Here is a 16,002-nt window from a genome sequence, read left to right as displayed (position 1 = left end):
TGGGTGCTCAAACAGCAGCAAAAATCTGGAGGACATGATAAATTGAGAAGAACAGAGAGAGGAGATTTGATACGGATGCTAAAAGAATATGGGCACTTGGGCTTCCCAAGTTGACCGACAGCAGGCCGCGCTTCTCACTTTCTCAGTTCTCACCGGCCTGTTCATGCGGCTCACGTACTATCCCTGAAATTTTCACCAACTGCCTGCCCTCCAAGTGAATTTTGGAAACCGGCCTCCTCTGCATACATCGTGTATGTGGGTTTGGAAGGCATTCATTTTTGATACATAATTAATATCATTAGAAAGATCTTTGAATCTAGTTTTTTAAAAAATTTATTTAAAAATATAAATATTATACGTATTTTCTACGAATCGAGTTAAAGTTGTGATATTTACGCCCACAGCCGACGTCCCAGCGGTGCCGGCGGCGTGGCTAAAGAAGGGCGACAACGCGTCCGCGGCGACGCTCGGACTCATCATGCTCTCCTGCATGTCCATTAGCGAGCTTGTCTGTAATCACCGCCAGTGCAGCTAAACTATGTGGGGGAAAAAATGCCCTCAAAATGTGGATTATGCGGCAGAGCTTATATAGATGAATTGGTTATCGCATTTACGATTTTTAGTAGCTTGTATTGTATGTACAAAATTTTGGCACTTACATATTACAATTGTCCTGCACGTCGACACACATGCAGGACTGGTGCACACGAGATCTGCCATGCTGATGGGCGTCTGCGCCGGCAGCGTGACGTGGGTCACCATGATGTTCCTCCAACAGAAGCTGGACAACAGTCACGACACGCTCACTGTCTTCCACACGCACGCCGTCGCCGGGCTCCTCGGCGACGTCCTCACTACTGGCCTCCTCGGCAGTCGGCACAGCGAACCTCTCCACTCCCACCTTCTACGGCGGCGCCCTCTCCGTATATATACTTATAGACCCTTTAGCGCCGTGGGCCTCCGGCCGTCGCACTGGGCTGCCTACCCCCTAGAGACGGCCCTGGCCCTACGTGGGCGATGGCCAGAGGTTCGACGTGACACGCAATGAGGCGGCGAGGGCCCGCGCGTGGAGCAACGGCGTCAGGGAAGAGACAGCGGAGCACCGGCTGGCCGGAATGGGACTATGGGAGGGAGCGGGAGGAAGGGAGCTAGAGGCGTCACCAGTAGGTTTGTAATAGCAGAGTAGGAGTACCTTCCAAGGCGTCGAGAAACGCCATAGCCGGTGTGCTGCTGCATCACGCATTCAGATGTACTAGAATCAATTTAGCATTCTTTAGTTGCCTCTGAACTGGATGAAATTATCATTTTCTCTAAATTAAATGTAACATAAACAGGAACTCAAATCTATTATTTGTCAATGGATAAACTTGGCCCTTTTTATCATATATAAGACTATCTCTAACAATCGTTACCCAAAATACAATAGTCCTTTGGGTAGCGCTACAGGTAAAAGGTTCCATACCTATTTTTAGTCTTCTCCAACAACAAGACCTAAAAGACAACACTCTCTGCAAATAGGTCTCAAGGAGAGAGGATACCCAAATTTGGGTTATGCCTCTCCTGATACCTAAAATGGGTCTTCTGTATGGGTACTCTGTTGGAGGCTATAGGTATTGTGTTGGAGACCCATTTTGGGTTTGGGTTCCCAAATGGGTCTCTATTGGAGACAGCCTAAGATTGCACTGCGCCAGACAGGTAAGCTTTGATTATTTTGCATTGGAGAACTTTGCGATGGTTACTCTTCACTATGCATTTTGCATTGGAGAACTATGCAATGGTTACTCTTCATTATGCTTAAATTTACAGTGAATTCAGGAAAACCTATTTATTGGTAAAGTTTCTGAACAGCTACAACGTCAGCATTTACATGGTACAATTGCATTCACGGATGAGCTTGTGCTGTAAAGGATCTGGCTAGGGATAACCTTGCTGAATCCAGCCAACAAATATCACGCGAATGGCATTGGCATGAGCATATTGAAACATGATCCCCTCAACGAGCGATGCAATTCACATGGCAGTATGGTATGATCTGGTAAAATTCACAGGCAGTTGGGACACCAAAGGCATCAAACGTGGTGCATATACAAACGTGGCGCATATACACAACACCTCGCTGCCTGCAAAGGAATGTCCATACCGATCCCACAAACTTCATGATACATCAAGAACTTCGTCTGAGCCTAGTCGAACTGCTCCCAGTCAGTGTTAACTTGTGTCGAAGAAACACGGGGAGGGGGAGCGCTCAAGCTGCCCATGCCGTTCTCAAACGTCTCCCACTGCGTTGTTACTGAAACAGCTTTGTTATGGTCGCTGAAGGGGTTTGCATTTCTTGCTTTCAGCTTGTCCAAGGTCTCCACAAGGGACTGAACTCGGCGCACCTGAGATGTTGAAGTATTGAACATAAAAGCTATATTAGTCAACTGGTTTAGCAGGTCTAAAATCATCATTTCCATAATATGAGTGTGTATTTTCTTGACTATAGATAAATCGTTTGTCCTTAAGAGACCAACACTAATAACATCATAAGTGTGAACTATCAAATGCCGTGCACGTGAATATAACCTTCTAACCATATGACATAATTAACCAGCAATTTGTGCTTATAGAAGTACCAAAAAACTCAGAACCATCCCTGATGATGCTTGCAAACATATAATCTGTTAAACCAATTAACCTTTTCGTGTGTTCTTATATAGATTAAATTAAGCCAGGAAATAAGAAAGTGAAAGGGGATTGGATAGGTTCTAGATGTACCTTAAACTGGAATATTCTAAGTGTTTATGCAACATTAGATCAAGGGTATGTTTGCCCTTACACAGCAAAGTTTGAGTAGAAGTAAAGCTAGGACAAAGCAACCAACTTAGTCCGATCGTCTTCTCCAGAAGAAGGCCAACAGACAAGGCCAGACTAGCAAAATCTGGCCATTAATATTTATTCAACTAGGAGCCTCATTAAAGTGATACACTATCTACGGAAGAAGTCGGCCAAAGAAATACTAGTTCACTATACCACCATGCAGAGTGCGAAAAACAGGTCGGGCCTGTTTAAACTAAAAAACACAATCACTCCTGAAGCCATACTGCTGGCTGGAAAATCTACCAAATGTGAAATTTCAAGGTTCATATGATAAGTATCACCACAAGATGCTAAGTTGATCCGTTAGGATACCATATATGTCAATCATCCATACTTCAGGAACTAACTACTTGTTGAGCAGGCGTCAAGGACTCATTGTATGAGTATGACTAAAAAAAGGTACTGTTGAAATTTCTACTCAGCCAAAAAAATAGTAAGATCATATCATGGCATATATGGTGGTTGTGTACCTCAGCCTTCCTCTGTGCCCTTGCTTCTCCTTCAGCTTCTATGCCATCGAGTTTCAGCAGTTGCATCATAAGCAGCTCCGTCAAGACGACAAATTCTTTATCCTCAACCTTTCTCCCTCCAAGCACATTCTTCTCCAAGTCACACACCTACAAAAGGAACAGCATGAGCACCAGAAATAATATGACACGTGAATGCTTAAACAAATAAGGACAGCAGATGGAATGTTCCTTCACCTTAGCAGACAGCTTATCAACTTCAGCTCGAACACGAGCAACAGCCTCACATGCCTTCATCATGCTCTCATCCATAACCACAGGCTCCACCTTCTGCTCTATGTTGGCAGGGGCAGGCTTCTCAAGCAGAAGCAACTTTGCTCCATCCTTAACACCTGCCGTGTGCAGGAACTCTCTGTCACTCTTCTCCTTCCCACGGAAGAAGAGCCTCTGCCTCTCAGGCTCCAAGCCAGTAGTCTGAGCAAGGATACTCTTCAACTCACCTTCATATACAAATTACAGAGTGCCTATTAGAATATTGTAAATCAGCACCTTCAAGCAACAGATGCAGAAGCAACAATCATTTATGCAGGTTTATTGATTATTTGGGAGGGAAAGGTGATTGTATCTGCTTCTTTGTAATGATAAAACTGCATACAGATTGACTGACAGAAATGCTCCCCAGGCATGTAAAGACCTACTAGGTCACGTAAATGGTTCGTACCAACTGCACGTGGGACTATAAACCAATGAGGTTCCAATTGATTTGATCATCACAACTGCCAAGGAGGTATAAATGTAACATTTAAACACTAGTATTATTTTTGAAGAAGAAGAATAACCAGTAGTTATGGACCAATGGATGGTATAAGAAGTACTACTTCTATAACATTGAGACATATGGTCAAAAGGATTAGTACGAAAAGCTAGCGGATAACATTGTCCCGGGCTTGCCGTTCAGCAGGGTAAAGTTACCGGAGCAGTGTCATGATCGATTCATCAAGTACGTAAGCCCCTTTTCATCTTAATATGAATACAGGTATTCGAGAACTCTCTGTTCTTCGTCTAGACTCGTCTGGTTAATCTAAAATCAACAACGTGGAGAACGAACGAAACAATCGTGTTGACTTAAATAAAATCCATTAGATTGTCAGTTCACCTGTCAAGATCCAAAACTCAATTCCTTCTCTGCCTCTCCACCAATGCTAATATGCGACAGAAGGGAGAAGAGATCAGTAAACGAACAGGGATGGATGCCTAGCGTACCGAAGGTAGCCTGCGCGGGGACGAGGACCTCGCGGAAGCTGGCGCCGTGGGAGACCCTGATCCTGATGACGGGGCCGGCCGCCTCGCCGTCCCTGCGCTGCACCAGCATCCCGCCGGGCCGGACCTCCCACTCGCCCTCGGCGTCCCTCCCGCCCGATCTGCCGCTCATCATCGCCGACGCCTTTCTTTATGGCTCCGCCTCCAGCGACCGACCCACCGTGTCGGCTCGGCTCGTCTCGGCTCGCGCTGAACGCGAAAGCGACGGGGTGAGGCCGTGAGGGGGGAAAAAAGAGTTTGGTGGCGCGTGGCTTTTGCGATGGGTGGCGGGGCGGCCTCCCGGGTGCCTTCCCTCCCGGAGAAGCAAGGGAAGGGTGGAAGGAAGGAAGATGGCGGATTGGGGAGGAGCGGAGGAGGGTACGAGTCGGTCGGCGGTGGGAGTAGGATTTTGCGAGAGCTTTTGCCGCAAGTACAGCTTTGGATGCTCGCGACGAGGAGCAGGCGGGGACGATGATGGATGGACGGCAGGACTGGCTCGGCTCGGGGTGGATGTCGTCGTGTGCTGCTGTGCTGTGCTGACTCGCCCGCCCCCGCCGTGTCCGCCGTGGATAGGACGGTCCCCACGAGGGAGATTGTGGGGCCGGCCCACCTCCCTTCCCTTGGGCTCAGGCTGTTGGGGCCGGCCTCAGACGGGGCCTCGTGGCATGTTCGTGAACTCGGTGGAGACTGCAGAGGTGTGCGGCGTTCGTCGATTCGTCCCTATCCCTACCCTCGATGATCACGTGAAATTTGGGTTTACGCCTGGTTGAGTTCTCAAATTTTTTCAAGATTCCCCACATTAAATCTTTGAATACATCTATGAAGCATAAAATATAAATAAAATTAGGATAAATAAACGAGCTAAAAACTTTGAATCGGGTGAGAGAGTGAGAAACTGCTTAAAAAAACTTATACTAGCATACGTTCCCTCAGTCTTTAAAAAATTGTATTGAGTTTTGTGCAAGTCAAATTTTCTTCATCTTGACCAGATTAATAGAAATTACTCCTATTATCAATATTTCCATCTTCAAGTAAGTTTATCATAAATATATTCAACAATTATTCTAGTGTTACTTGTTATGTCCCATAAATAATAATAATATTTTGTATTTATTTAGTTAAAATTTAAAAATTACTTCTTAAAATGAGAATGAGTAGTCACATGCATAATGATTAGACACATTCTTCGATGATTCCAACTGTTTTTTAATAGCAAAAAAATAAATTCCGTACCTGCATATGTCTCCTCTTTTTGCAAACGCATGTCTATATACTCTAGCAAAAAGTACACGTCTATTTCTTTATATAATTTCTAATGAAACGGGAAACATGTGCGTGTGAAGCATGGTACTCTTCGACTCCATTTTCTCCCTCCGTACCAAAAAGAGTGTCGTTTTAGATTTTCGTGCTACAAGTTTGACTCGATTTATAGAAAGTACGTGCAATATTTGTATCTCTAAATAAATTTATTAAAAAACTAGACTTAAAGATTTTTCCAATGATACTAATCGTGTACTATAAATATTAATATTTTTTATTATATATTTAGTTAAACTTATTTTTCGGCAAGCACAAATGACACTTATTTTGGAACGGAGAGAGTATGTGTTTGGTACAACTACTACAGTACTACCCGCCCACGACTTTAGACTCATGAAAACTTGATTACTTTGGTGATGATGTAAGGTCGATACGTAGTTGCCAATAATTAGCTTTTTGATCATACAGATTAGCTAATTGCTAGCTAAATATCTAACTAACAACTATATATTTTACTGGTTAGATCAAACATGCTAATAGCAGATGATATTGACTATTCCTAAAAAAAACTCAGCTAAGCTAATGGATGCAAACAAATCTAAGTATTAATAGAGACCTATCATCTTCATGAGACAGTCTCCGTACATAGAGCATTAACAGAGATAGACTCCTTAAAGAGTCCTCCTCAGAGCATCTCCGTATAATTTATTTACTAAACTAATCAATTTATCAAGTCTCCTACAACTAAAAAGAATCAAAGGAAGATAATTTTTTTCGTGCAACTTTTGTTTGGTATAACCTTAACCTCTTCTTGCGACCCCGCGTGCAGCTCCAAATGGAAGAAAAAAATGTATACAAACAAAAAAAGAATCCGACACCACGGCATGCGCATGATCAGTTGGGCCTCAAAAGGAAACCAAAATAATATGTACACACCTGACTTGCGCCCGCGATGCCTCCTGTTGTTTCTAAAAAAATCTACGATCTATGGAAACCCTCCTAGCAAATCACCATCTCCTTTCCAAATAAAACCGGTGCTCAGAATCTTTTTATTTCTGCAATCAGGAAGCAAACAAACAACGCTGCAAACCGTTCCAAGCAAACAAACAACGCTATTCGAAGAAGAAGAAGAACAAGAAGAAGAAGAAGCAATCAGCCCCTGGCCGGTCTCATGCGATCACTATTAGCGCCTCCCGTGACCCAACATGCGTGAAAAAAACTACCTTCGCTATGACTGCTCGACAGCGATCTCCTCCAAGCCGCCACTAAGTATGATCCCTGCGATCCGCTACCCAATCCTCTGACACCCTATGGCAACTCGACAGCATCGATCTGCTACTCCAGGCCAACGACGTCTGTCGACAGGGCCAACATTCATCGACCCTCGCCTCCCTCGCGATTTGCATCCCGGCCAGACGACGTCTGTCTCCCTCACGATCCGCTCCATGGTCAGACTGCATACATAACACGACAGGTCATGCTAAAAATTGCCAAAATTCTATCTATTGTAGTATGTATTGATAGTAGTTATAATGCACGATTAAATCTTTTTATGAACTAATAATAGAACCATGTATTTGGCCGTAAAAATACAAAACAGTGTTAATCATGATCTACTTTGAAAATAAGATAGGTTTTGCTTCATAAAAAAATAAATCTAAGCACCGTACTCCTGTTGAAATGTCCATTTGAAACAAATTGAATGATTAAGACGATTTGAAGTACCCCACTATAGTATAGTGCAACTATGCAACAGAATGCATATTTTCATTGTTACAACATTGTCAAACTGCTAGCCTATTTACCTGCACTTCATTGAGAAGTTCTCGATATGTTTTGATCAGACTGCTTTCCAGTTAGATCATTATCAACAATGACTTGTTTAGAGTCTGACTTCACTATGTAATTAGAGATGTAATAGTTCATCAGAGGCCTGCATGAGCTGTGGCAGGAATCATTAGTGCCAATTATATGCACTTCCATGTTGGCCCGTATGAGTTGTGGCAAGAATCATTAGCGTCAATTCTGTGCAGTTCCATATTGCACGATGATCAAATTTACATATATATGATTTCACTACGGCCATCTCATATCTAACAGGATTGTTGATGCATTATCTACAATATGACCAACTGCAACAGGAAGTCATCCCCTAAATTAAAAAATTACTACAAAAACCTTCATTCTATCGTTCAAAAGAATACAATAGACGCATAAATTATATTGGGACAGCACGCTGGAAAACACCACTACGGAACAACCAAACTTTTATAATAAACACATAGAAAAGTCTATAAAGTAGAGTTTGTGAGCCTGCGATGTTGTTCATAAAACTTTATGGTTTGCATTTAATGTTATTTTAATGTTGATATTAAAATCTTATTATGCGATCTATGTATTTTTAGTATAAATTATTAGCTATCCCGTAGCAACGCGACGCTACCTAGTTAATAAAAAAATAGTAACCTTAATTTTTTTCTCTTCTCTAACAATCTCGTATAATAACTTTCTAAAAGTTATAATAGGGCCCATATTTAATGATTTTTTATTCATTATGTTGTTTATAAAAGATTGAAAAAATAACATCTTTTATCGATACCGTGCACTGACGTGAGCACTAGCTCTGTACTGCCAGCAAGGCATGCCTAGCATCCATGTCTTCGGGTCAATGCAAGCGATGAACATATATAAAGATCACAGACTATGCACATATGAAGGCATGTCGTGCTTTCGAATTAAAGATCAATAAAACCCGCGGAGGCAAGCATGAAACGATAGCGTTGACCTATAGGGCGGTGGCAATGGAGGCCGGTACATACAAGCGGCGGTCGGACCAGAGGACTATACGAGAAATGACGTGAAAACAGAGATACACAAGGCTGTCCTGCTGTGTTGTTTATCCAGGATGAAGTTGTCTCCAGATTTTTTTAGTGAACAGCGTGAAAATATGAGATAATTACCTACTTTACCCTAAAAAAGTTTGGTTTCCTTCCTTAGCTCTTTTAGTTTTGAAGTTAACGATTTGGTTTGAAATACAACTATACTTCCTTATATGGCTCTTCCGTTAAATCTGACCAGTAACGGTGTTAAGTGAGGTGTGAATTAATCTATTTACCTTGAATGAGATGGGAAATAGTGCAGAGTTTAGTTTTGATATACTTTAATTTGCAGATATCCCACAAAAATAGTCTAAATAATTCATAATATAAGAAAGATATCCCACAAAAAATAGTCCTTTGTTGCCTAGGACTAGGAGTAAAAAGTCAATTCATGTCTCACTTAACACCGTTAGTGGTTAAATCTAACTAAAGGTATATATATAAGAAAGCAAGTTGTATTTCAGGTTAAATGGGTAGTAACTTAAAACTAAAAGGGCAAAGAGAGAAAGTATAATTCTTTTTAGTCAGAAAATAATTCTCTCTAAAAAAATTATAGATAAAATTGTGGATAGAGAGAGATATAATAGTACTAGACTCGAATAAAATACACGCGTAGCCAGTGATATGGGTGGACTATGGATGGGTTCCATCGGAAGGTCACGTGTGCAGTGGTTGGCGTGTTGCAGTCTTGCGGGACGGCAATGCCGGTGGGCGGTGGAAGACGAAGACTAAAAAATCATTGAAATGAGAGCGTAGGCTGCGTAGCACTGTAGAAAAAAAAACCAGGGCTACCACCCCTAGCTCGTGAATTCTGAACAGGTCGATCAACAAAAGAATTGTTTCGATCTTCCTTCCATCCATGGACCCCTCCGTTCCACTTGCACCTGATCGAGCTTGATCTTGATCTTGATCTGGTTGCTTGATTCAAATTTTTTAAAAAGAAAACAAAAACACTACCACACCGTGGGCCAAAGTCGTGGACTAGCGCGAATGAGAAGGCCGTTTACACGCGCCTAGATACCTGCGCGGCTCGGCCCGCAACCGCAAGAGCCAGCGTCTGGAGGGAGGCCGGCGGCGAGAGCAACCGGGTCCGGGTGTGCGTGCGATGCGATGGGCGATGGAGGTCACGGTCTCGGGTCGGTCGTGATGGCCGCCGGCCGTACCGCGGGCGCAGTCGAGGCCATGAACGTTGGGCACCGTGTCGCACGGTGGCCAGACAGAGGACTGGAGCAAAATCTTGCCGGCGCGCCGTCCGCGAGCAGACGCACGCACGCACTGCTCACGGCACCCACACGGCAAAGGGAGGAAGGCGACCGGGTGAGCGTGCGTGCGTTGAGGCGCCAATAAGAGAAAGGGAGGGCGGAGATGGAGGAGACGGAGACACAGGACGCGCGGGTACGTACGGGGTGTGGTGTGGTGACGCGACGACGGACGGGACGGGCACGTACGCGTGGCCGCCCGGCCCTTCCTATCATGAGCTCATGAGCGCCTGCCCAGAGGCTGCTCAGATCTGAAACGGCACTGCAGGGGGGGGAGCAGGAGCAGGTAGGGGGCGATCCATCCATCGCTGTGCCTGTGCCTGGTGCTCTGCTCTGCTCTGCTCTCTCCGCTCCGCTCCGCTCCGTCGATCTCACCACTCACTCACTGCTGAACCGTCAGCCCCGTGGCCACTCGTCCCCGGGCGGCCGGCCACGTCACGTCCCACAGTCACAACACACCCTACTCTCACGCAACGCAACCCTAGGGAATTGAAGGAAGGGAGCGCGCGTGTACGTACGACGGAGTACTCGTACACAGAGACAGGAATGTCACATGGCGGACCTATTCACCTCACGCTCTACTGCATCCTGACCCAGACGCGACGCCGAGGCCTCCGATCCGTACGCGTACGGTCCCGGGTTCTCGCTCTCGCTGGCAGAGACGGAGACGGAGACGGAGACTGCGCAGGGCAGGGCAGGGCAGGGCAGGGGCTGCCTGCTGCTCCTGCTCCTGCTCCTCCATCCATCGCGCGCCAGCATGCAGCGCCACTGACCGTTCACGCACACTGTTCAAGTCTCCCGCAACGTCACCGGCCAGTATAGGAAGTTCGGTGCGGGGGTAGGTATTCGCGCAGGCCGGCCGGCTGGCGTGTCCATGATTGGCAAGGAAATCACGAGCTTTCCACAGCCACCAGGATCACGCTAATTCTCGCTGGACAATCCCCACGAAACACTTCACTGCATCTGCATGAATGCACGGGTTCCCACTCCATCGCGCGCCCCCAACAACGCGATCGCTGTGCTGTGCAGTGATCACAGGTGAAACAAAACCTTGAGCTCGTGTGCACACAACCGAACTGATAGGTCAGCCCCATTGGCCCATGCCGCCAGCAAGTACTCCGTACATGTATGCATGTGCAATGGGATGCAAGATCAAAAACCTCCCAAAGACGCATGAGTCACGCCTGCGTTACGTACTACCGGACACCATTTTCTTTCAACGTCTTTTCGAGTAGTAACTGTAGCTCCTCTCTGCCTCTAGCTAGCTTGCTTTTGTTTACCTCGACATGACGTGCCTAGCCTAGCCCTACTTTCTGCTCGCCAAGGCACGCACGAGAGCGCGCGCTCCGGCGTGTAGCTGGCCAGCCAGTCGGAGGAGGACACAGGACACAGAGGCAAAGATACGCCAGGAGCTACTCATTCATGGTAGAGCCCACTACGCGGCTCGACACAGTTTCGTGGTACTAGAATAGAACCAATGCAAGTACGAAGCAACGTACGTACCGCATGCATGTCACACACGGGCTTCTATTTCCAAGGAGCTGTACAACATGTACTACTCTCGCGCGCGCACGTGTACGACGCTAGGTTGAGATCGAGATTGCTTGGATTGGATCATTCGGATATATATGTACATGCATGTCAAATATGAATATGCGATGCCTAGCATCTGTGTGACTTTTGTGAGTACTGAGTCCTTGTTTAGTTCGCAAAAACTTTTGGTTTGGGTAACTGGACTCAAAAGATTTATCTCGCGTTTTACAGGTAAACTGTGTAATTAGTTTTTATTTTCATCTATATTTAATGCTCCATATATGTGCCGCAAGATTCAATGTGACGGGAATCTTGAAAATTTTTTGGTTTTTTTTTTTAACTGAACAAGGCCTGAGCTAGGGAATTAAAGTCAAAACATGAAAATGAGATCACCTTCGACGAGAAGGTCCCCAGGGACGTATACGAAGAATAATCAAGTAAGGTTACCATCAAGCCTTACTATTCTACGTGCTTAATTAAACTAAACCGGCATGCGATCATTTAGTCTCGAGTAAGGTCTTGTTAGGTTGGGCATGTTAAACTTTTTCGCTTATCACATCGAATGTTTAGACACATTCATGAAGTAACTTACGAAACTAAAATTACAGCTAGAGAATAATTTGCAAGACGAATCTTTTAAGTTTAATTAGTCTATATCTGGACATTGCCAAATAAAATAAAAATGCTACAGTACATATTAAACTTTAACAACCCCAACCAAACACCCTTACGATAGCTGAGTTGATATGGTTGGATAGTACTAAGCAAGAGGCAGGATAGCTGAGTTGATATGGTTGGATAGTACTAAGCAAGAGGCAGACCTTAGTTAATCCCCCCCTCAGTATTTTCCTCGCCAGTTTATAACTAAAGCATTAGATTATATACCTATATCAGTTTGTAAAGCACAAAATTGTTATTATTTTTCACATAATTCATAGTTATTTGATGATTGGCGCCTGGTAAACCTTTATTCAAGCTCTGCCAATGGCACTATAAACACCCGTCATAAGTAGATATTTTAGTGGCAAGTGATATGTCTATTGACAACGACGTGCCTATATCGACTTAATTTGTGGAGATCCTCGAATTTATCGGTTGCCCCCGAAAGTGCTTATAGGGGTAGTTTATCTATGTATATGTCGGTGCTCTTAAGGTTGAGTGTGCATCTGTGTATACGAATGTTTGTGTGAACTGTCTATATGTACCAAGATTAAAAAAATAAAAAGTATATATGCAAGCAATGGCGCGTGCGCGCGCGCACTTGGTTATAGCGTTAAATTAAGCTAGCATGCTTATGGTAAGCATATTTTGTTTTTTAACGAAGAGAGTATAAGCATACACGCATGTAATCGAATATGATCGGTGACTTATATAAACATATATGCTATCTATTGTTAAAATAAGCTACCGTATGCGCATGGTAAACATAAACAATGCAATCCAAGATATGATCGGTGGTGAATGGATTACTGTATTCAACAGATAAAAGGATCACTGTAGGTATTCGCCACAGAGCTACGCATGCAAATTCCAGGAAGCCGAACAAGATGTGGAAGAGACACGAGGTGAAGGTGAATGCATGTGTACCCGGACGACGGAGACGAATAAATGGGTAGTATTATTCTATGCTGTCTCGCTTTGCCTCCATCTCCGGGGATGTGTTGCCTCTCGGGTTGTCATATGTACAAGGTGGATGTGACACCGGTACCAATCAGTTGATCCTGTAATTGTTTTTCGTATGGCCACATGATAAAAAGATTGTACTGTTTCCTGCAACCCTAGCTACTAGAGGCCATCTCTTTTCACCAATGCCCTAGATAGAGACCTTTCGACTATTCACTACTCTACAGACTACAGTCTATGCGTGGTTGCTGGTTAGCTACCCATTTGGCTTGGCCTTGTAAGGCCTTCGCAAAAATTTTTAAGATTCTCCGTCACATCGAATCTTTGGTCGTATACATAGAACATTAAATATAGACGAAAATAAAAACTAATTGCACAGTTTATCTGTAATTTGTGAGATGAATATTTTGAGTCTAGTTACTCCGTGATTGGACAATGTTTGTCAAATAAAAACGAAATGCTAAGTACCCAAAAACGAAAAATTTTGCGAACTAAACAAGGCCTTACTTCTCAATTTTTTTGCAAAATTGCTACAGTATCTCTTTCGTTTGTATGTGACAAATATTGTCCAATCATAGACTAACTAGGCTTAAAAGATTCGTCTCGTAAATTTCGACCAAACTGTATAATTAGTTTTTTTCCGTCTATATTTAATACTTCATGCATGTGTCTAAAGATTCTATGTGATGGGAAATCTTGAAAAATTTTGGGTTTTGGAGTGGAAGTAAACAAGGCATGAAGGTCGTCGCGTTTGTGATGGCCTTGTACTACATGCATGATTCGTGCGTCAATCATATTTTACATACAAGGCCTTGTTTAGTTCCGAAAAGTGAAAAGTTTTCGGTACTGTTGCACTTTCGTTTGTTTGTGACAAATATTATCTAATCATAGACTAACTAGGATCAAAAGATTTGTCTCGTGATTTTCAGCTAAACTGTGTAATTAGTTTTTGTTTTCGTCTATATTTAATTAATGTTTCATGCATGTGACGTAAGATTCGATGTGACGAAGAATCTTGAAAACTTTTTGGTTTTCAGGGTGAACTAAACAAAGCCCAAGTGGACTTGCGCACACATATACATCTGCACCAAAAGTAGAGCAGTTCAAATCCCCGAACTGCTGTCACACACAGGTTTCTCACTATTTCAAACAAATAAAACAAACGAGAAGCTTTTAACAATTTTTTTTGAATCCTGAGGTAAAATAATATCGCAAGAACCTTCTGGATCCGAAATAGGGAAATGTCCATACATTTATAAGAATATTACAAGACAGCACCTTCTTTGATGCTTCTCCTGCTTTTTACAAAAGTGGCTGAAACTAGGTATTCCGTCTTTTAAAAACAAAGCCATTCTAGTGATCTTGTTTAAATCAGAGAATATTAAATTCCACCATTTCCAACAAATTGCCAATATTTATGATACCAAATAAGTATTATTAATTAGATTCACCAACATATTTTCAAGTATGCCTGTTTTTTGTCCTATATATTAACACACTTCTCTATAGATTTTGTAAAAAATAGGATGGTTTGGCTTAGAAAAAACTGTAATGGTTTTATTTTTGTGATGGGGTAGTGGAGTAGTTTTTAGAGGAGGAACAATTAATTGTGCCACTAGCTAGGCTAACTATTAGTGTCAGGGGTGCCAAGAATGAGATCATACGCTACCATGTTTTCCTAGGGAAAGATACTTCCCCTAGGGTCGTTTCTCCAATTTTTCTAGGAAAAGTAAAAAAAACTCTAGAAAAACCTATTGATTCTAGTAGTGCGTGACGGACTGACGGTAGGGAGGTCACTGGCCATAATTTGCCTGGAGCACAAAAACAAGTGATTTATGCGGCGGAGTTTGCAGTGGTGGCTTCAGTGGGGAGAAAGCCAGCAGAGCCAGGTTGTACATACACGGGGTGTGTGTGTGTGTTTCGAGATAAACAGGAGGGGTTTCCCCCAACTGTAATTTATTTGAATAAAGATGGGCAGTCTTTCACACAAATCATGATACAAAAAAAGGTAACAATGAAAATGTACAAAAGTTTATAAGATTTCTCATTACATCAAATCTTTGAACGCATGCATGTAGCATTAAATATAAATTAAAAAAATAACTAATTACACAGTTTACCTATAAATCACGAGACAAATCTTTTGAGCCTAGTTAGTCCATGGTTAGACAATGTTTGTTAAATACAAATAAAAGTGCTACAATGTCAAAGTTCAAAAAAAAATTTGCATCTAAACAAGGCCAAAATTACACAAAGTTGTCTACCTTGTGTGCAACAAAGGAGAGAGAGAAAAGTAGTTTGGCAGGAAAAAAGGAATCAGAGAAAAGAATGAAGAGAAGACACAAAACTCTTGGACCGTACGTTGATCTTCAATTCGACGAGAGGACGCACATTATTAATTGACAAAAGAGCGCTTGATTTTTTTTTGGCACATCGCGGTAATTAGCACATTCCTTTCTTTCAATATAAATAAATAGCTCCGTGGTTAGTTTTCAAATGATTAACCCATTTATTAGAGAGATGGCCACATTGATCAAGTCAGCCCAAGCAAATACTCAATGAATCCAATTTCTGTCTCTCCGTCCTTTTCAGTCAGATTCAGGCTTTCTTTATTTCATATCAAAATCAGTTCTTTCCTCTTGATGCTTTTCTTTTAATGCATGCTTCTTTTGAACTTTATTATTAGTGGAATGGACAAGAGCGATCACCCTAGTAACTAATATAAGATCGTCATGGCCTCACTGAAAAATTTCTTCAATGTCTGTTTGTATTTGATCTCTTTTGTTCAGATGGCGCTGTGCATTTTCTGCTATATCTGTCGAA

General features: G+C 43.0%; 1 protein-coding gene across 1 annotated transcript; it reads right to left on the bottom strand.

Moving 5' to 3' along the window:
- On the bottom strand, positions 1,811-5,128 carry LOC8085427 (BAG family molecular chaperone regulator 4). The gene is made up of 4 exons (XM_002456538.2): positions 4,590-5,128; positions 3,564-3,826; positions 3,330-3,476; positions 1,811-2,381 (listed from the first exon to the last, which is right to left on the bottom strand). Exons 1-4 carry the CDS (start codon positions 4,759-4,761, stop codon positions 2,184-2,186), a joined length of 780 nt encoding a protein of 259 aa, XP_002456583.1. The 5' UTR covers positions 4,762-5,128; the 3' UTR covers positions 1,811-2,183.

Source organism: Sorghum bicolor, chromosome 3 (genome assembly GCF_000003195.3).
Source record: "Sorghum bicolor cultivar BTx623 chromosome 3, Sorghum_bicolor_NCBIv3, whole genome shotgun sequence".
NCBI classification, from domain to species: domain Eukaryota; kingdom Viridiplantae; phylum Streptophyta; class Magnoliopsida; order Poales; family Poaceae; genus Sorghum; species Sorghum bicolor.
The sequence above is the reverse complement of the archived record's forward strand: the minus strand, read 5'-3'. Positions and strand labels throughout refer to the sequence as shown.

Coding starts and splice junctions, on each gene's coding strand:
- LOC8085427 (XM_002456538.2), bottom strand. CDS start 4,761: ATGATGAGCGGCAGATCGGGCGGGAGGGACGCCGAGGGCGAGTGGGAG. Junction 3,477..3,563: donor TTGATAAGCTGTCTGCTAAG/GTGAAGGAACAT, acceptor TTCCTTTTGTAG/GTGTGTGACTTGGAGAAGAA. Junction 2,382..3,329: donor GGGCACAGAGGAAGGCTGAG/GTACACAACCAC, acceptor TCAACATCTCAG/GTGCGCCGAGTTCAGTCCCT.